This window comes from Ahaetulla prasina, chromosome 1, assembly GCF_028640845.1.
Source record: "Ahaetulla prasina isolate Xishuangbanna chromosome 1, ASM2864084v1, whole genome shotgun sequence".
NCBI lineage: Eukaryota > Metazoa > Chordata > Lepidosauria > Squamata > Colubridae > Ahaetulla > Ahaetulla prasina.
This window is the reverse complement of record NC_080539.1, coordinates 282,149,030-282,171,848: the sequence shown is the minus strand read 5'-3', so window position 1 is coordinate 282,171,848 and position 22,819 is coordinate 282,149,030. Positions and strand designations below refer to the sequence as shown.

Sequence of the window (22,819 nt, the reverse complement as noted above, 5' to 3'; positions counted from 1 at the left end):
GGTCCTCAATGGAAGGCAGGTTGGTAGCAATTATTTTTTCTGCAGTTCTAATTATCCTCTGAAGTCTGTGTCTTTCTTGTTGGGTTGCAGAACCAAACCAGACAGTTATAGAACTGTAGAACTGAATCAGCAGCTCCTTGGGCAGTTTGAGCTTCCTGAGTTGGCGCAGAAAGAACATTCTTTGTTGTCCTTTTTTCATGATGTTTTTGATGTTAGCTGTCCATTTTAGATCTTGCGATATGATAGAACCTAGAAATTTAAAGGTTTCTACTGTTGATACTGTGTTGTCTAGTATTGTGAGAGGTGGAAGTATGGAAGGGTTTCTCCTAAAGTCTACCACCATTTCTACGGTTTTGAGTGTGTTCAGTTCCAGATTGTTTTGGTTGCACCATAAGGCTAGTCGTTCGACCTCTCGTCTATATGCGGATTTGTCATTGTCTCGAATGAGACCGATCACTGTTGTGTCATCTCCAAACTTCAGTAGCTTAACAGATGGATCGTTGGAGATGCAGTCATTGGTATACAGAGAGAAGAGAAGTGGGGAGAGCACACAGCCTTGGGGGGCCCCTGTGCTAATTATACAGTATTAAACTTTTGCGACTGTTTCTAGATGGAGATAAATCGATAGGCACTAAGCTGCCTTACAATTTAAATCAGGGCTTAGAACATAGAATAAAGAATAGCAGAATTGGAAGGGACCTTGGACATAATTTAGTCCAAATCCCTGCACAAACAGGAAAGACTATGACATTTCCGACAAGTGGCTGTCCAGTCTCTTCTTGAAAGTCTCCAGTGATGGTGCACCCACACTTCTGACGGCAAGGCATTCCAGTGGTTGATTGTTCTCAACCAATTTATAATCAGCCAGATTTTATGATGAGCATAGATCCCATCTGCTAGCTGTCTATATTTTTATGCAGAGGTGGTATTCAGCTGGTTCAAACCAGGTCAGGTGAACCAGTAGCAGAGGTCGCGGGTGGGCTTGCCCACCCGTCCTGGCACTATGCCATCCTATTTAGCCATGTTTTCAAGACCAGGTACATGCGCAGAAGGTGCACGCGAGAGCAAAGCGCATGCGCGAAAGGCCAGGTGCTTGCGCAAAAGGTGCGCATGCATCTGCAGCAAGCATGAGCACGGGCAGCAAACCAGTGGTAACAAAATGTGAAACCCACCTCTGCTTCTATCTATCTCTTACTCCACATAACAGTTACTTTTTCTTCAGTGGAGTAACCATGACATCTTAAATCTTTTGCTACAACATCCCTTTTCTATATTTCCAGGCAGCTGTGCCCATCTGCCCATTTCCACACAATGAGTTTTCACCTGAGGCATCCTTTCCTGCAGTGAGAACTGGAGCTTTTGATGGTGATGGCACAAAAGCAGCACATTTCCCACCCAATGCAATATAGACATACTTCTGGCCCTTGCTAGGTTAAAGCAATCCATGAAAAAGAAATTTCATACTACTTCAAATGTAAATTAGCTATAAATCCAAAGTGTAGAAGTACAGTCACAGACTGCTTTTATTCTTGCCTTCTTGGCTAGAAATAATTCTCAACGGATGAAAACAGCTCATCCTTCTTATAAAAGAGATTCATTTGTCACTGGTGATTTCCCCTTCAGTGATGCTTAAAACTATCCAAGTTATCGTTCTTAATGATTCTGTCTAAACAGAAGATTCAACATTTTTTCCAGGGCACAGAGTGAAAAAAAAAATTACAGCCAATTAATTTCTTGAAAAGTATTAATTTCATAATGTTGATCACAGCCTTCCAAAATATCCAGCAGAAAATATCAAAGGAGAAAACCTTTAAGATGTGGTAACTGTCATTCAGGCTTATTAGAGATTGCAACATATTATGAAAAGGAAAAAATATTTTAAAAGTCATACTTTATTTGACTTCTTTGGGGAATCCAATTTGTATGTTTTGAGCATTACAACATGAATAATATGCTTTCATTTGCTTCAATCCATCAATTGCTATTGAAATATGTTTGCCTTTTCTCTCATTTTTTTTTAAATGTTAAGGCACTTTTAAGTTAGGGTTGTTTATAATGCAGTGTGAAAATCTGAATTATTGAGAAAACAGAAAACTGAATTGGGTATTTGCAACTGGAACTGGCACTGTCCATTTTAACACTGAAATGTAGAGTTATCTATTCAGATGTAGGCTTTAACTATGCTGCCTCCCTCAGGTGCTTGTTTCCAGTGCATGAATTGGCTAGAAATAAAGTTGATTTAAGAAATCTTTTTTGGGGGGGGATCTCAACCCCTTCTCCTATTTTAGTTATGATCAGTATTTTGTCTGCCCAACTGGTAATATGTCTCCAATTAATGGATTCCCCTGATGTTTTTTTCTCCCACCTATGCTTGGAAAAAGGAAGCATCAGGTGCTTTTCCCTTTGTGGATTTGTCTTTTGAGGACTAATTAAAAAGAAAAGAAGACAACATTGTGGTGTGTCTGTGTGCGTGTGAAATTAACTGAAATTTTTACCAAGATAAAAACAACACAAGTTTTAGAGAAGACACAAGGAAAACTAATTAACAGGTAGAAAGAAAAGAAGAAAAAGAAAGAAAAGAAGAAATAAAAGGAAAAGGTGATAAAGACATAGCTTCCAATCTTAACCGCAGTCATAAATGCATTTCTATTTTACCCTCTCTAAGTTTACATCAGAATTTCCTTCTTTCAAATTATCAAGCCCATTAATCATAACTTCATTTTTTTCCATTTCTTCAGCAAAAAGTCCATCAGAGGTTTCCATTCACTAACAAATGAGGTTATTTTCCTTTCCCTAATCAGACAAATAAATTTTGCCCTCCCTGCTAATTCTATCGTCTTCACCAACTATTTGTCCATTGTGGGTGTTTCAGAGCTTCTCCATTTTTGTTCATGTAATAGTCTTGCAGCATTACCATATACAGCAACCATGTCCCATAATTCTTTTCTTGTTGCCTATTAGCCCATTCTTTCTTTCACTTGAGCAAGAAGGGAAAACTTGTCAGAATTTGCCAGTTACCCAAGGTCTTGTAAAAGAGAGCAGTTGAAGAAAATGAAATTATGAACGAACAAACTTTGTCAATTTCACCCAATTAAAAGGAAAACAAAACAAAACAAAGAAACAACCAGTGTTTTACAGCTGCATTGATGAACCTGTTAAAGGAAAACAACAGCAAACAAATTGCAAGCATTTCACCATTCCACTACAAAACTTGATTTAAAAAAAAAAAGACTCCAACTTTTTATTGCAAGGAACTCAGTATGAAATAACTACTGAAGGCAAAGGACAGAGATGGACAGCAGGGCCGTCTGTCAGAGCACACACCAGCCGGTTGGAAAAGAGCAATCTGTATAGAACTGAGTGAAATGCAGAAGGTGAACCAGATTTCCCTGCTTGTATTTGTCAAAGTAGGGAGGGCATTACTTTTGAAGCAGAAAAAGAAAACTTAGCTAGAGGTCACTTTCTCAAACTGGTATGTTCGGTTTGAGCACAATATCATTCATTCCTGCCCTCATGAAATGACATGTGATGTAACCCCTTTTTCTGTTGGGACAAGCAGGAGGTACAGATATAGTTCCTGTTCTTGGATGCTTGCCAGCTTTCTGCTTTTACTTTTTCAGATAAAGTCTGAAAAGTTGCTTTGGGACATTTGGAAAATAACACAGTGTTTTCCAGCAGGCGTTTATCAGAAACAAGGCATATCAAACAAGCTTGATTATTTATTTATTTTTGATAGAGCAACCATTTTAGTTGACCAGGAGAATGCAGCAGCCATATTGACTTATTTATCTAATTTTTTTGCTGCCCATCTGCCTTTGAAGCGATACTGGGCAACTTAACAGAATGTTTGACAGGTGTTTCATCTGCAAAATCTATGCTGGAACATAGTGCCATCAAAGCAGATTGAATAATAATACCCAATGTCAGTGGCTTTGCATCAAGCTAGAAGGAGTGATTAATGGTGTGCTGATCTAGCCTTTGTAAGATTCAGTGTATTTATCATGAATTATATAAGAAATTAGAACATCTGATTGTGAAATATTCTTACAATTCAGCCTTGATAAAAAAAAATTGAGACATTATTAAGATTGAGGAGGATCTTAACAAATGGAAAGAGTAGGTAGAACAATATATATGTTAGCGGAAGCAAAAACATTCTACATCTGAGTAAGAAAAATCAAGGTATTAACATAGGAGATACATGGTGGGCAGCAATACATGTGATAGATACCTGGGGTCCTTGATAGATCAACAACTGAACATGAACAAGCAATGTTCATTGACACTTGTAAAAGCAAACGCAGTTACAGACTTTATCAACAGCCATATATTTCAAGATCAAGAAAAGTCAGCATTCCTCTCTCAATGCAAACCTGGACTATTTGTCCAGTTCTGGATGCCATATTTTAGGAAGGACGCTATAAACTAGAACGTATCCAGAGGAGAACAACCAAGATAACAAGGAAAATATTCTTAATGCTAGGGGTTGCTCTCTTTCTCTCCCTCTCTCTCCTTTACTAGAAGTTGTGGATTCTTCTGCACTGGAGGTATTTTTAAAAGTGGTTGGATGGCCATCAGTTAGGGCAACTTTAATAGTAGGTTCTTGCATTGGGGAAGGAGTGACACTAAATGGCTTCCATTCCAAGGTCTTTTTCAGTCCTTAAAGTTTTGTGATTCTTATCAAGTTACCTATTTTTTTTTTAATTCTCAAACATGTTGACCTTGTATAACTTTTTTTAAAATAGAGATTAAATTGATATGGGCCATATAACTATGTGTTGACATAACTATGTCTTCAGCAAGTTTTTCCCCTGCAAACATAAGAATTGTAATCCAATATATCTAGAAGGAACAAGGATGTAGAAAGCTTAACTAATGAATATTGAACTTCTGGGGTTTTTTTACAAGCTGCTAAATCATCTAAAGAATAGCCAAATGAGAACTGATATTGTCCAGTCAGCATTTTCTGTCCTGAAGGCTGAGAAACTGTAGTGGCTGGATTGGTTTTGAATAATGCATGATTTATGTGCAGTGTTTAAAATTGCTGTGCTCATTTCATGACAGTGTTACCAACAGTATTTTGTTTGTAGGTGAATAAATGGAGACCACTGTCTAATCAAAAGAAGGTTTTGGTCCAAAGAATGAAGTGTTAAATATTATTTTTTGGATCTTATCAGAAAAAAAATAAATTATCATTTTTTTAAAAAAAATAGGGATAAAAATGTAAGAACAAATTTAAGACTGAATGAAAAAGCTTACAAGAATATCTAATATACAGAATAATTTGTTAAGGTTCGGAAGTGGGAAAGGGAAGGCAGAATGTTGTTTGAGATCTCAGCACCACCATTTTGTCTCTCCCTGCCGTTTTTACTGTATACTATGTCACAGTACAATTATTTTTTTAAACTTTTTAGTACACCAAAACCAAGGGCCCAATAAATGAGAGTGCATGGGAAACTTAAACAACTCATTTATTGCATTGCCTTGAATGGAAAATAGGAATCAGTCTGATCGTTTCTATTACAGAATCATGCTTTGAATTGATCTGGGCTCTTGCGTGCAGACCCCAGATCAATTGTACCTCAAAAGGCGGGGGAGGGTGAAAAATGGGGAGTGAGTATCTTTGTCCTTCTTAGAAGAAGAGGACAAAGCCAGCTCTAAAAACCAAGTTATTATTTGGCTAGCAAATTTAGATATTTTTTGGTATGTTCAACTGGGCTTTTTATAGCAATTTAGAATCAATTTACCCGAATCATCTATTTGTTAACATATGCAATTACAGCATGTACTGTCAGAAAAATATGGACCAAAAATCTTAAGCTGTCTTAGAAACATCTGAAGTAGTGGAATATTTAAGAGAAGCTGTATTTGAAATAAAATTGGCATTTCTGTGAGAAATTAAAGAATGCAACAAGGGTCGATATTAGTAATGTTTACATTTTGTAGAACAAGGACTTGAAATATCCAGTTTTGGAAAATTAGTGGGCCCAAGTTTTAAGAAATATTAAATATTATTTAAAGATGAAGTTAATCCATCAGAAAATTCTAGATCGTGTCAATTGGCCTCTCTATGGTAAGAAGTGTGAGGGTTCTTTGATTAATATAATGTTTTCTTTTTCAGGAGAAAAACAGCTGTTGTAGAAGTGAATATAATAACAATATGAAATTTAAGATTTTATGGAAAAATTTGGCTTTATTGAGCCTGGGAATTAGTAAGAGAATTCATTTGCATAGATTGAAAGAAAATAAGTAAGGCTTCAGTTGTTGAAGTGAGGCTTCAAGAGACGTATCCTCTGTCAATCTTTGAAACGTCAAATAAATCTTACTGCTAAACAGTAAAAATAAGAAGATGGAACATTAAGTTTATATATGGTCTAAATTTAACAACATGTTAAAGGATTGAGCTTGCTGTCTGTTAATATTCCTCACTAGGATTTGTTTTATGAGTCCTTTCCCTCTTTCTCTTTTCAAATTTTCAGTTTATGATCACCATTATTCTTTTTCATTGTATTATCACAGGTCGTTTCTTTTTATATTTTTGCCTGTTAATTTCATTTATAAAACAATAAAAAAGTACATTTATAAAAAGAACAAGAATTTCAACCTTTCTTCCTTAGAGTTGAGGGAAAGCCACTGAGCAGTTTTCACTCAGTAGTCTATTGTCAATGTACAGCCCTAGAAGATGTATCGTATGACCACATCATAAGAATTGAATAGTGGGATTTAAATGGCCGCAGCTTTTGGTTGAGCAGCCATTTAAAGGAACATCCTTTAGAACAGTGTTTCTCCACTTTAGCAAGTTTAAGAATTGAAGTCCATACAGCTTACAGTTGTTGAAATTCAGGAACACTGCTTTAGAGGAAGTTATTTTCTTCCTGAGGGTGATTCAAGGTCTTTCACAGCACAACCTATTTTCTACTTCGTGACAAATGGTTTCCTTCACCTTTCAAATCTGAAAAATATATGACTTAGATCTCACAAATGTTTACATTTATCTTAGGCATTTCCACATTCATCTTTAAAGTTGTCAATATATGTCTAATAAATTAATATAGATAGCACACATCATTCTCTTCCAGGATTCAAGGCAGTATAAATTGTGTAGTCTGTTCTGCTCTAATTTTAGCCTCATCATAAATTGGTAAAATGGGTTAAACTGAGGGGGAAAAGTCCCATTTAGATTGTATGGCTGAGGGGGGATTTTCACTTAAACATCTCCAGACCACCACAACATATTAAGCCTGAATAACTATTTCCTATTTCCAAATAAATACTCTCCTCTATTTTTATAATATGCTTTATAAAAAGTCCCATTCAATTATCAAACATTGATAATTGTAATAACAATAATAACTTGTATGCAGCCAGACTCTCAATGCCTCTGGATGATTTACAACTGTCAAACTACAAAATTACAATTCAATAAATAAAATGTAAAAAATAGATTAAAAAATGCCTGGAGTGACCTGGGTGAATTTACATTGTTTGTAAATCAAGGGAATTGAAATTGAGACTCCCTCCCACTACCTATTTATAAGATAGGTGGGGAATTTATCTTTCCCAAAGTTCTTGATAATACCTTAGCCTGGTTTATTTTTAAAGAAAGTTCTTCCAAGTTTGTAAACTATAAAGATGGGCCAGTGAGATACCTTTGTGTGTAGATCGTAGCCTATTCATTAAAAGGTGCATTCTATTGTATTCCAGAAGGGCTTAGTGTTGTATTTTTTACTATCTAAAATGTTGGTGTAAAAGAAAATTAATATCCTGGCTGGCTTGTGTTTTTCTCTGAGGCAGATATTGATGAATGTGCTGAGGGGATCATTGAATGTCACAACCATTCACGCTGTGTTAACCTCCCAGGGTGGTACCACTGTGAGTGCAGAAGCGGTTTCCATGACAATGGAACCTATTCACTTTCCGGGGAGTCCTGTGTTGGTAAGCAAAGCTCAGCAGAGAAGTACTGTTATTGTTCTGCCTTGTATCAAGTCCAAGGACCATCTTTGATGTTAATCTTATAATGTAACCAACCCTTTATGTAAGTCAGCGCTAACTTGCACAATACAAGGATTATTATGAGAAAGAGGAGCTATCACATCTCTAAACAGTAACATGAACAATGGTTTTCTGGAAGACATATTTTTGATATGACTCCTTTCCAGAGAGTCATTTCGGATAAAAACAACATCCTGATATTTTGAAGTAGATTACTATTTAATTCTTCCAATTCCTTGCTTTCAATTTTAAAAATTTAGCCATGTAAAATAGATTTTTTAAAAAACTCATTGATCAAATTTGGAATATTGTTTAACTTGACATTTCTTAATATAAGAGTTGTATTTTTGTCAGCTGGTTTGAGGAATAAGAAGCAGCTTAAAATATAGTATATTGAATAAATATAGTTCTCAAAAAAAATTTTTAAAAAAAGAAACAGGTAATCTTTTGTTGCATGTGTGGTTTTCTTAGGGTAGGTGGGATGGGTATACAGAAATTTCAATTATTGTGATATGAAGAGTTCATATCCACTAGAAAAAAAAACCTCAAAAAAGTGTGCATACTAGTAGACTCATATGATAACTCTCTTGCAATTCTTCATACTTCATTATCTGTTGACTTTAGTTTGCTACCGTCTTTTATCTTTCACTTTGAGGAAAAGGAAGTACTATAGCAATTTTGTGTATGTAAAATTGGAAGTGACCTCACTTATCTTAATTCTTCACCTTACCTCTCTCAACTGGACAAGCTGTAGCCCTACCATGGACTATAGTGAGATGACACAGGAAGATCTTTGGGACGGGTGTTTTCTGTTTGAAGAACTAAAAGTGGACTCAGGAATTCATGCATGGTTTTTTGGTTTGCACAGCAGAACTTGGAATCCAAAACTCAGCTTGATGGATTTGAAGCTAGCTGATGGGCAATGATGACTGGTCATAATAGACAGCCACAATCATGAAAAAGGCTGTTCTGAGTTGGGCATTTGAGGAGGGTTACTAATGTTAGAGGATGCGATTTTAAAATAGTATCAGGTACAGGTCAAGATTTGGGCAGAGTGTTTAAGAAGTCCATTTGTATAGTTCTCAATTTTTCTTCAAGAAAGCACATCTTGATTATTTACAATATATCACATGGGGAAGTTTGGTGTATCCTTACGTTGCATATTTTTATTTGCATGCAATCCCTTTTTCTGCCGTTTAAATAAGCTGAACTTGAATTCTCAAAATCCCCAGTGTATATAATTTTCTGATGGAATATTGTGAGAGGTGTTTCAATATATATTAGCATATATTAGTTGTAAAGAGCTGTAATATGGAGCTGTGCTTTAAATTACACGGTCATAAATAAAAGCATGCATTTGGAAAGAGGGGGCTTTTTATGTCTTGTGTATAAGGGAGATATATGTATGCTTTCTTCTCTTTATATCAGTGTGGTATAATAATGAAGATGTTGGGCTAGGATCAAGGAGTTACTGAGCTATTGAAGTCCTCTGGGTGACCTAGGAACACCTAGGTCTTGTTCTTTTTCAGCCCAAACTACTTCACAAAGTTGTTGTGGGAAAGAATTAGAGGAGGAAATGCTATGTATTGTGTCCTGGGCTTCTGAAGGAAAGGGGAGGTTATAAATTTAATTAACTAAAGTAGCTTGCACTTTAGTTCCTGGTTTATGTGATGTGCTTTTCCCCCTCATTAACTGTCAACTCTGTAGGCTTTTAGACTCTGGCCCTGCTATATATCAAGCAGGTATATGCAGACTGGGATATGTGCCATATTTTAATGAACTGGTTTATGAATGAGCAGATTTGACTTTGGGGAAAAAAGGCATCATTTTATTATTAGCTTTTGTTTAGCAGCTGGCTGCCCCCACTGCGGGGTAGCCAAACTGGAAAGAGCTCAATTCTTTACCTGAAGGAACCGCAAGATATCAATCATGGAAAAGCTAGGCAGCATACTTATGTTGTGCTGCAGTGCTACATCCTGACAGCCTGCTCTTCCTGGTAAGTCTATCTGCCCTCCACTCAGTTCACTGTTACTTCAGGTCCATGCTTTGCCAACTGCAAACACAGCTTTCAAAAGAAACTCTTTCTGAGTTGCCATCTGGCAAATCTAGTTTATACAACAGAGGCCAATAAGTGGTAGCTATCACCTTCAACCCTAGGTCAGGCTTCTCAGCCAGGAGTTAATTGTTGTGTACTTATAACTACTGAACTACATCAGTTGAAATTGTCTATTATTCATAAGGAAGGACAATAAGGATCATTCCTTTTTGACTGCAACAGATAAATTATAGCACCGACTCTGGGTACAATCCTTTAGTATTGCTTAGAGGTGAAACAATGTCACCCAGCCAGCTTCTACTGCATGTCCCAAGGTATATGGTTCATTAAAGCTTGTTGAAATATTTAACTTCAAAAATGAGAGATGATGTAGTTTCCTCACTCAGTCTATTTCTTTAACTTCCTCCCTCCTAGAATGTAGAACTAAGTTTCACAGCTGGTCTTTATATTGTAAAAATCCTGAAGTAGTTTAAATTGAGTCATTGAGATGAATAGCCATGGAAATTGAATGGATGAACGGCAAAACATTTTTAAAACAACAGGATTGTTTGTTTTGTTGAATCTGTTACATCTCCAAATATCAAAGTCTCTTGGGCTTTGAAATAAATGGGGAACAAAGTGCACTAAAGCCAGGATTCATCTGAAAGTGGGCCAGTCAAATGTTGTAATTCAAGGTAGAACTATCCAAATGGAGCTCAATTGTTGCACTTGATAAGGTGTGAGATCTCGGGCAAGAGTTTTTTTTCCCTGAAATATAAAGAAGCAGGCAACCACTGGCATTTTAAATAAGGATTTTAGAAGACTTTATAGCCAACCTGAACTACCTTTCTGTGCTCTTGTTCTGAACTGTCTGTTGTATAAGGCAACAAAAACTCAAAGTATACCAGCAGAGGTTTTCAGAGGTGCAATTGTGTCAGAAATGCCACATTTCAAAGCATTTTATGCCTCCAGTAAATAACATTCTACACAAAAACATTAAAATTTAAGGTCATTATTGGATAGTTAGAATTTTGCTGAGTTATCATTTTACTGAAAGCAAAGCTCTCAGAATTAAACCAGCAGGATCTAAAGGATTTCAAGGTGGTATACTTTATTTCTCCAGAATTTTTTAAAAAATAATTAATTCGCAAAAACAATGTTTAAAAAAATGAAAGGATTTTTCCTGCACTCATTTCCCGAAATGCAAAAGCATCAGTCATTTTCAATGAAAAAGCATTTTCAAGAGAAAAAAAATAAATAAAATATTATTTGAGTCAAAGCCACCTTCCAATAATAATAATAATAATAATAATAATAATAATAATAATAATAATAATAATAATAATAATAATAATAATAATAATAATAATATTTTAATTTATAGACCGCCCTTCTCCCAAAGGACTCAGGGCGGTGTACAGCCACAAATAAAATACAGAAAGAAAACAACAATACAAAACTAAAAACAACCCGTAAAAAAACCTATTTAATTTGGCTACTTATAGATAAAAATATTCCCTCTAAAATTTACTAAAAAATTTAAAACCCATAAATCAATTTAATAATATAAAATTTAAGCGAGTCCAGCAAGACAAAATAAGTAGGTTTTAAGTTCGCGGCGGAAGGTCCTAAGGTCAGGTAATTGTCGGAGTCCAGGGGGAAGCTCGTTCCATAGGGTGAGCCCCACAGAAGGCCCTCCTGGGGCCCCCAGCCGACATTGCTTGGCTGACGGCACCCTGAGGAGCCCCTCTCTGTGAGAGCGCACCGGTCGTTGGGAGATAGACGTTGGCAGTAGACGGTCCCGTAGGTATCCCGGTCCTAAGCCATGGAGCGCTTTAAAGGTAGTAACTAACACCTTGAAGTGCACCTGGAAGACAACAGGCAGCCAGTGCAGTCTGTGCAGGATAGGTGTTACATGGGAGCTCCGAACTGCTCCCTCAATAACCCGCGCAGCCGCATTCTGGACTAGCTGGAGTCTCTGGGTGCTCTTCAAGGGGAGCCCCATGTAGAGAGCATTGCAATAGTCCAGACGAGAGGTAACGAGAGCATGAGTGACCGTGCATCGGGCATCCCGGTCCAGGAAGGGGCGCAACTGGCGGATCAGGCGAACCTGATAGAAAGCTCTCCTGGAGACGGCTGTCAAATGGTCTTCGAAAGACAGCCGCCCATCCAGGAGCACGCCCAAGTTGCGCACCCTCTCTATCGGGGCCAATGACTCACCCCCAACAGACAGCCGCGGCTGCAGCTGACTGTACCGGGGTGCCGGCATCCACAGCCACTCCATCTTGGAGAGATTAAGTTTGAGCCTGTTCCTCCCCATCCAGACCCGTACGGCCTCCAGACACCGGGACAGTACTTCGATAGCTTCGTTGGGATGGCCTGGGGTGGAAAAGTACAGCTGCGTGTCATCAGCGTACAGTTGGTATCTCACCCCAAAACCACTGATGATCTCACCCAGTGGCTTCATGTAGATGTTGAACAGGAGAGGAGAGAGAATCGATCCCTGTGGCACCCCACACATGAGGCGCCTCGGAGTCGATCTCTGCCCCCCTGTCAACACCATCTGCATCCGGTCAGAGAGGTAGGAGGAGAACCACTGATAAACGGTGCCTCCCACTCCCAACCCCTCTAACCGGCGCAGCAAGATAACATGGTTGATGGTATCAAAAGCCGCTGAGAGGTCTAATAGGACCAGGGCAGAGGAGTAACCCTTATCCCTGGCCCTCCAGAGATCATCCACCAACGCGACCAAAGCCATCTCCGTACTGTATCTGGGCCGGAAGCCAGACTGGAACGGGTCTAGATAGACGGTTTCATCCAGGTACTGGGATAGCTGACGTGCCACCACACTCTCTACAACCTTCACCGTAAAGCGAAGGTTGGAGACCGGACGATAATTTCCTAAAACAGCCGGGTCCAGGGAAGGCTTCTTGAGGAGAGGTCTCACCACCGCCTCTTTCAAGGCAGCGGGAAAGATCCCCTCCCACAGAGAAGCATTAATAATCCCCTGGAGCCAGCCTCGTGTCACCTCCTGTGTGGCCAGCACCAACCAGGAGGGGCACGGGTCCAGTAAACATGTGGTGAATGATTCACGTGAACTTCCTTGCAGCTTTCTTGGCAATATGGAAGTGATTTGATCATGTTTTATCAATGTCTAGAACAGATATGGTATTCCCTGGAAATCTGCCCTGATTACTAACCAGCTGGGTTAAAAAAAAAATCATAACATGTTTCCTCTGTCAGATAAACAAATCTAGTCAACTTCCACCAAAATATTTTTGACAAAGCCTAGTCAAGCTAGCAAGAAGGGATTATTTCTTTCATATTAGAGGGAAGTCTCAAACATAAAAAAAAATATATGATTCAATCTATTGTAATTTGCTTCATGTATCCAAGAAATAGTTCATTGAAAATATGTCAGAATAATTTGTGATAAAGATTAATAGTTTTTGGATAAATAGCACATACTACTCTCTCGCTCTCTCACTTGCTCCCTCGCTCCCTCGCTCCCTCTCTCTCTCTCTCTCTCTCTCACACACACACACGTATAGACAATATAATATTGTGAAGGAAAGAAACATAGTAAAAGCAATATGATACAAGTAGATAACAAACAATTATGATTAATGAGAAGATTGAAAATATTATACAACTAACATATTCCATATACAATTAAAGTCAGAGTACTATAAGTCATTACATAGCCAATTTCTCAGCAAGAGATGTCTTTAGTGATTTGTAAAAAAAATCTAGTAACCAAACTGAGAACAAGAAAATAAAATAGAAGGAAATCTTAACATTTACTATTAAATAGGTTTTCTTAGATTTTATTATCCTGCCTTTATTATTTTTATAAAGAACTCAAGGCAAATCCCGTCTTCTTCCTATTTAGCAACAACCTTATGTTGTCTGATTTTTTTCATTATGCTCCTTGACTATTACTAGAGGTTGTAGATTCTTTGCATTTTCAGAGTATCATCAGCATAGCACAAGATATTGATGTTTCTTTCCTCTGATTTTAAAACCACATTCACTTTGCAAACCAAGGACAGAAACAAATCCACTGCTTGATTACCAACAAATGAAAGTACAGGCAAAATAAATACACAATTAAATCCAAAACTTAATACTACACAGCAGTAATATTAATCTACAAAGAAGAATTCACTTATCTAGTCCAAACTCATTCTCATACAGAAAACATTACTGCTCCAACCTCTCCTCACAGATAAAAAGCATTCAACATATAGAGAAAATACGTTCCATGACATTGTAAAATGGTTGCCTGTGATGAATCTGGATATAGATCGAGGTTGAATAACTAGCCCTATGATGCAGCCATAACAATCTAGAGCTGAATACAGTTAAAACTGTAAAGATGAAAGTGGATTTTAGGAGGAACCCTTCTATTTTTCCACCTCTTACTATGTTTGACAGCACAGTATCAACAATAGAATCGTTCAAATTTTTGGGTTCTATAATCTCCCAGGACTTGAAATGGACACTTAACATTATTACCATCAATAAAAAGGCACAACAAAGACTGTTCTGCCTGCATAAACTCAGAAAGTTTAGGAGCTGGAATTGTTGAGTCTGACGTATGTACTTCTATAATTGTCCAGTTTGGTACAGCAAACAGGACAAGTACAGATTCCAATGGATAATTAGGAGTGCAGAAAAAACAATTGCAGACAGTCTGCTTTCCACTGAGGACATGTACACTGCATGAGCCAGAAAGAGGGCTGATAAAAGATATCTGCAGATCCCTTATATCCTGGACGCAAGCTGTTTCAACTCTTCTCTTTGGGATGGTGGATAGGGCATTGCAGGACAAAATAACTAAACACAGTTTTTCACCTCAGGCCATCAGTCTGGAAAACACCTAATTCTCATAATGCTGTCTAATGTCTATGTGTATTTACTGAAGTAGTATGGCTGTAGCATTAGTATCATCCTTCTTACTTCCTCTCCTACTGATATTTTTTTTTATTTATTTATTTTGTCACAACATCATACAAAAAGATTATATAGTATATACACATATAAACATATATAGGAAGAAGAAAAGAAAAACAATAGGACAGGAAAGGTAGGCACGTTTGTGCGCTTATGCACGCCCCTTATGGTCCTCTTAGGAATGGGGTGAGGTCAATAGTAGAAAGTTTTTGGTTAAAGCTTTTAGGATTATGGGAAGAGACCACAGAGTCAGGTAAAGTATTCCAAGCACTGATGATTCTGTTGCAGAAGTCATATTTTCTGCAATCTAGATTAAAGCGGTTTACATTAAGTTTAAATCTATTGGTTGCCCTTGTATTATTGCAATTAAAGCTGAAGTAGTCTTTGACAGGAAGGACATTACAATAGATGATTCTGTGAGTTAAACTTAGGTCTTGTCGAAGGCGACGGAGTTCCAAGTTTTCTAAGCCTAGGATTTCAAGTCTGGTGGGATAAGGTATTTTGTTGTTTTCAGAGGAATGGAGAACTCTTCTTGTAAAATATTTCTGGACACGTTCAATTGTATTGATGTCAGAGATGTGGTGAGGGTTCCAAACAGGTGAGCTGTATTCTAGAATTGGTCTAGCAAATGTTTTATATGCTCTGGTTAGTAGTGTGGTGTTTTTGGAAAAGAAGCTACGCAAAATTAGGTTTACAACTCTTAGAGCTTTTTTTGCTATGTAGTTGCAGTGGGCTTTGGCACTTAGATCATTTGACATGAAAACTCCAAGGTCTTTAACGGGATGGGGGTCGTCTGTAAGGTAATGTCCATCTAGTATGTACTTAGTTTTAGGGTTCTTTTTTCCTATATGTAAGACTGAGCATTTGCTGGTTGAAATTTGGAGCTGCCAATTTTTAGACCAAGCGGTTAGATGGTCAAGGTCATTTTGAATGATAGAAGTGTTGTCTGTGGTGTTAAATAGTTTGACATCGTCAGCAAAGAGAACACAATTACTTGAGATATGGTCACAAAGATCATTAATGTATAGAATAAAGAGTGTTGGTCCAAGGACGCTGCCTTGAGGAACGCCACTCTTGACAGGAACAGGATTTGATAAAGCATTGCCAATTTTGACCACTTGTTGTCTGTTAGACAGAAAAGCAGATATCCATTTGTGGAGGGGTCCTGAGATGCCATAGGATGTTAGTTTAAGGAGAAGTTTATCGTACTACTGAGTCAAAAGCTTTGCAGAAGTCTATGTAGATTGCATCTATTGATTTGCCTTGATCTAGATTTGAAGTCCATATGTTTTTGCAGTGGAGAAGTTGTAAGTTACATGATAACTTTTTCCTGAAACCAAATTGTTTGTTGGAGAGTAGGTTGTTAGTTTCTAAGTGTGAGGTAATGGATTGGTTGATGATAGATTCCATGACTTTGCAGGTGACGGAGCAAAGGGAGATCGGTCTGTAGTTTTCGACTAAGCTGGGGTCTCCTTTTTTGAAGATGGGGATGACTGTGGCTAGTGACCAAAGTTTGGGAAGAGAACTGGTAGTGAAAGCTTTATCAAAGATAATACTTAGGGGTTCAGCTATATTAATGGAAAGTTTTTTTAAGAAATATGCACATAGACCATCAGGTCCAATAGAAAGCGATGGTTTTAAGTTGTGAAGAGCTTTACCAACGTTGTCTTCTGTGAAATCTATATGAGTTAAATCATCATAGTCATTGCTGGTTCGTTTGTGGAATGTTGGATATGTGTTATCGGAGTTAACAAAAACTGAGCCAAAGAAAATGTTGAAGAGGTTTGCTTTGACTGTTTCGTCATTGCATTCTTTGTTGTTAGAATCTTTTAGTGGTGGGATGGATCTTGAATCTTTAAGTTTACTGTTGACAAAATTATAAAAGGCACGATTAGAATTTGTGCGTAGAAGGTTCTCTTCTTGCTTGGTGTGGTAATTTGTGCATTCAGTTTTATTTGGTTGCATATGTTTCTGTAGCGGTTTCTGAAGTTTGTAACATAGCCTTTTTGTTTCTTTTCCAGAGGATTTTTTTGATTGAAGCTTTTTTATTGATATGGGTAGTTTGTTTTTCTTGGACATGGTAGTCGTTTGTGGTACATATAATTTAATGACTCTATTGATTTCAAGTAGGAAGACTCTATAGAGGTCATCAGCGGTTATGCAGGTTGCAAACAGATTTTGCCAGTTCAGAAATGAAAGATCATTGTTTATAAGGTCGTAATTGGCTTTCTTGAAGTTGTAGTTGGGAGTTCTGTTGTTATGGCGATTTAAGTATGGACGTATATTGAGACGAAAATCAATCATGCAGTGGTCACTGTTTGAAAAAGGTTCTTTAATTTGTAGTCCGTAAATTGAGTTTGGATTGTTGCAGAAGATGAGGTCAAGGCAGTTGTTGAGTCTTGTATTGTTAGTTACAAGTTGTTCAAGACCTAGGTTTGTAACAGCGTTGTATAGTGTAGTATGGATTGGGTCAGTTGAACATTCATTAGTTGTCCAGTTAATGAGAGGTAGATTTAGGTCACCCAGGAAGATAAGAGGGTATGGGCAAGAGGTAGTCCATGTTAGCATTGAGGTTAGCATATTTGCGTGGGTAATGTCATAGTCGGGGGCTCTGTAGCATAGTAAGAATCGAAGAGTAGTGTCAAGGGATAGGTTGCATACTATAGTTTCAGGAAGAGAGAGTTTATGTGCTACTTGGATATTTTTTAGATTCAGTGTCTTTTTGTAAAAGATAGCCACTCCACCACCTCTTCGGTTTTCCCGATCTGATCGATAGACTTGATATTCTTTGTTTGAGATAATGGAGTCAGGAAGGGATGAATTCAGCCATGTTTCACAAACAAAAATGATATCAAATGTGCCACTGTTTAATAAGAGGATAAATTCAGGTAATTTGTTGACTATGCTTCTTGCATTTATCAATTTGCATTTGAGATCTGATATGATTGGTGTTGAAGAGGTAAGGGGCGTGCATACCTAGTTTTGGGTGTTAGTAGGTTGGGGGTTGTGGACAATAGATGGTTGTATAGATGGTTGGATGGTAGTTGGGGTGTTTGGATGGATGGTTGTTTGGATGGATGGTTGGGTGGATTGTTGGGTGGCTGTTTGGATGGCTGGTTGGATGGCTGTTTGGATGGCTGATTGGATAGCTGCTTGGATGGCTGTTTGGATGGCTGGTTGGATGGTTGTTTGGATGGCTGGTTGGATTGTTGGTTGGATGGCTGTTGGTTGGATGGCTGGTAAGATGGTTGGTTGAATGGGAGGTAGGGGGATGGGTACTTGATTGAATACTGGGATGGCTGGTTGATTGTTATGAGTGGTGGGGGGTTTGGAGGTGATTTTTTGATTGCAGGTTTTATTTTTTATGCAATCAGCACGGTAGTCGATGTATAGGTTGGATTCACCTGGATATGATGATGATAATGATGATTATCAACATATTCATATCATCACCATCCTATAATGATATGATGATGATGGTTATCATTATCCTGTTGCTTTGCATGTACACTGAGAGCTTCTGCACTGGAGACAAATTCCTTGTGTATCTAATCACACTTGGCCAAATAAAGTATTCTAATTTTAGATATTTGGGGTCCTATATGGCTCTTGATAAAGGAAATCAAGAAAATGAGAGGAAAACAAATCAGGAATCAATCAGATAAATCACATGAATTTTATTCTTGCCTAAAAGACTGGCATTTTCAACAAATTATTATCCAAACAAGCCTTTGCTTAACCTAGATATCAACCCAGAGTGCACACTCTTCTGCTAACAAAGTGGAACGATGCATCTTTTTTCTTCCTATGTTTTTCCTGCAAGTGCAGAGTGTGCTTTTTTCAGACTGAGTGTTGATCCATTGCTTGTGCAGGAATTCATCAATTGGCTCGTCATGATGGAATGGGTTGAGGGAAAGTCACCCAGCTGGCTTTCATGCCTAAGGTGGGACTAAAACTTACATTCTCCTGGTTTCCAGCCTTATACCATAACCTCTAGATCAATCTAGGTCTCAAACTATGTATGCACAACTGAAATGCTGTAGGCACCTCAAATTTGCATAAGTACATTTTTCTTTTTAGGAAAAACAGTTCAATGGACCCAGAACATCCTTCATGGTCACCTAATGTTGGAAGATAATGGAATAAGGACTGAAGGCTAATAGAATTGAGAATGGGTCCCACATTGCTTTTCTTTTATTTTCCATATGTATTTTCCCCTTTTTTGATTTGCACAGTGATACGGAGGTTTATAAGATTAGCCACTTTTGTTACCAGGTAGAAAGTGTAAATAGAATATTAAATTAATGAGGTTATTTTAATTAAATAGCATTGCTAAGCCATCTGCTACTATATCCGTATGCCAAAGAGATTAAACTATGTTATAGTCTCTATTTATTCTAGCCTCTTACAGGCATTAATTTTTGTAACAATTATAGCTATGTAATGATAAAGCAAATTGTAACCATTTTAAAAGTATTTCAGAGAATTTCTTTTCAAAGATGACTAAAGGAACAACTCACTGTTTTCGTATTGAAGTTCCATTGGCTTTCCAAAATAGCTGTAAACTAAAGTAAAATGAATATTACGAGGACATGTATCTTCTAAAAATGTTTGGCAACTTCAACATGAAAAAGAATCAGTTAAGTGTGCACACTTACAAATGGAGAAATCCAAAAGATAGACATTCTCAGAGAAAAAATATAATTCCACTGCAAAAGGCAGAAGTACTAGGATTCAGAATGATCATTGATCACTAGGATTTCTGAGACCTATCACAGCCTTAGAAAATCCACACAAATGACAAGATAGTGTTTCATGTGGAAGACTTTACTTCAGTGAAGGATTGATGGCATCAAGTAACAGCTGAGACTTTGGCAAATAAGATCGGATTCATAAAATAACCCTAAGAGAACACGAATCATAAGTAGATGATTCAACATTATCAATCATGCTTGAACATTTTAGTATTAATCTTTTAACTTGCTACTCTGCATTATCACTCTGCCAGTTATTATTACTGCTTTTAACCCCAAAATGGGCAGTTTTGGCAGGATTTACTCCTAGGGTTTATGTTAGATATTGCTTACATATCCCCATTTCTTTCCATACCAGATTTTTTTCCTATGTTAGGTGGATTTGGTACTATCCTTATATACAACATGTTGCATAGTATATGTGTAGATATATGTTTTACGTGTTCATTTTTAATCACAGTAGCAAAAGCCATTTAAGAGCTTCTTTGTTAAGCTTCAGCTTCAAACCATTTTCTTCTTTGTTTAACAACTGGCATAATTTCTATGGGAGGTGGTAAGTGGTGGTGGGGAACTTAGTGATGGCTGATAAATATCTTTCTTTTGAGTTGCAGTTGTTATTATTAGATTTTATCCTGACTTTTTAATATATAAAACTCAAGGCAGCAAACATATTTAACTCTCCTGCTTCCTATTTTCTCCTGTGAGGTGTATTGGGCTAAGAGTGACTGCCCCTAAATCAACCAGCCAGTATTTTTTGTGTTGTGTTTTGGTGAGGTAAGATTATTTCAGCCAAACAAAAGGTAGAAATATGATGGATGTCGTTAGCATGATAATAAGAATCAAGTACATAATATAATGAAGGAAGGGAACTTCTATTGCCTGTATGAGCTGTATAACCCCTTATAATTAATTTAACCTTTGTACAGTTACAAATATGTGTACGCATGTATAACAACTCATGTGTATTATCTATCTCATAGGGCTGCCCCAAGCCATTTTGTTGTCTGAAGTGGAACAGAAAATGAGATTTTTCCTCTTGAGGTTAACATTTATAGTACTCAAGGCCAGCTATATAAATATAAAAGTCCATCAGCAGTTCTAGGAAGTGCTAGAAATTAAAATATTATTCTGGTAATAATTTGCCCCTCATTCAGATCACTAGAATTATCTCTCCCATTCTCCTTAATGGTTGATTAATTAAATAAGGCCTTGATCAGAGAAAGAGCCTTGATGTAGGAAATGTTTACCATTACAAAGGAAGGGACATTCTTTTGGTAAGCATAATGAGATGAATTCTGAACTGCACTGTGAAATCCTCTTTGACAATGCCAAATGAAATAAAACCATGTAAGCATGGTTTTAAAAAGCTGACTCTTTCTCTAAGAATTTGGATAAGGGAAGGCTGGAGCCCAATTACTCTAGTTGTATGGATTGGGGAGCATAATTGAGCCTGCTGGGTGTTGTTTTTGTTTAGATGCCCATTCATACTGTTTTCTGCTTGTTGTTGTTGTTGTAAGAGGCCCATGTTTACAACACATAAAATAGATGGTCATGTCGTAAAACCTCTCCTATCCTAGGAGAGACAAAAAAGCCATCCTGCTCCATATTCTGATATTTTTGATGTCCCCACCCCAAACCTAGGCAATACAGTATTTTCCTAGGCCTAGTCATCAAAACTCTACTATTTTTTTTGTAACATAAAGAGCATTAGTCTCAGACATTTTTCCCAACCATAGCGCCTTCTTGACCTGTTGACACTACAGTTTGAGAACTTCCAGTTATCCCCAGCAGATTAAAGATAGGTAGATGGTACAGAATAGAGATATTCTGCATAAGTGTACCTATTTTTAAAGTTAAAAATATTTCCTGCCAAGATATCAGAAATATTATATATTAAGCCTTCATTCAACAACTGTTTGACAGAAAGTAAATAATTTAATTTTTCATTATTATCTTCACATTGTATCAGTTATTGTAACTTATTTTAATAGGATTAATGTTTTTATTCAAATCCAAATAATTTACTGCAATTAAACTATTCCTAGGATTATAATGTTACCAAGGCTTAGTGTCAGTATTGAGACCCATGGAATATATTGTATGTATATAGAATTACAGTCTTATTTACATTTTCTTGTATCGAATAGTTCTTACAGTGATTTCAGTAATAAGAATTTGCTTTTCCATTTTGTAGGAACTAGAAGGAAGTTTTTATTTTATCATGTACATTTTTTATATTCAGGTAGTATATCTCACTTGAAAAAAATGCTTTTTGATTGCCTTTGTTTTTGAAATTATCATACAGTTTAAGCAATACACTGCAATTTAAAAGAGAAAAAGCATCTAATGTCTGTGGATATTTTAAATGCATCAGCATTAAAGGTTTCCTGACTGACATTATACATATTTCGGTGCTTCTAAAACCATACCAGTTATTTTAAAATGTGTTATCACTGTGGAATCCTTGGTGTCCTCTGAACTTGGTACTTTGCTTACAGACATTCCATTACTCAACTAGATAACATCAACAATGGTAGTGTGAGTGTGGGGAGGAAGTGAGACATCCTTGAAGAAGTGTGACATGCTTTTGAAATGAATGGTACATTAACAACCACTCTTGTAATATGATACAAGCTAAATAAAAATGTATAAATAGGACTGTGGAATCCAAATAAATGTTTGGTTTAAACAGAATTTCATTTTCTAATTAGGACTTATAAAATATTATATCCATTTGCTGGCAGTATATTTAGAAGTTCCAATTATATGCCCTATTGGAATTAATTAAATATATCTAAAATGTGTATTAATTCTGTCTAAAACATCCTCAAAATATTAATAAAAGTAAAGAAAGAAATCTGGATGATCATATTACACTCTTAGAAAATAAATGCATAAGTCATATTTTAACGCTGCTTTCACTGAAGTGCATATAATTGGTATACTTAAAACCTGGCATCTAAAGTAATCAATGTATTCCAGAAAACTGACTAATTAAAGAATGGCCATAAATCTCCCCCTTCCCATGCATAAAACAATACATATTAACCTTTCCTGAACTCTCTCTTTGTTAGACTGTAGT

General features: G+C 37.0%; 1 protein-coding gene across 1 annotated transcript in view; it reads left to right on the top strand.

The window, feature by feature from the left end:
• NELL1 (neural EGFL like 1) overlaps nucleotides 1-22,819 on the top strand; it is a 634,915-nt gene that overhangs the window by 579,988 nt on the left and 32,108 nt on the right. Inside the window, exon 16 of the mRNA XM_058161221.1 lies at nucleotides 7,795-7,935. Coding sequence (XP_058017204.1) covers nucleotides 7,795-7,935 — 141 coding nt within the window. The remainder of the gene's footprint in view (nucleotides 1-7,794; nucleotides 7,936-22,819) is intronic.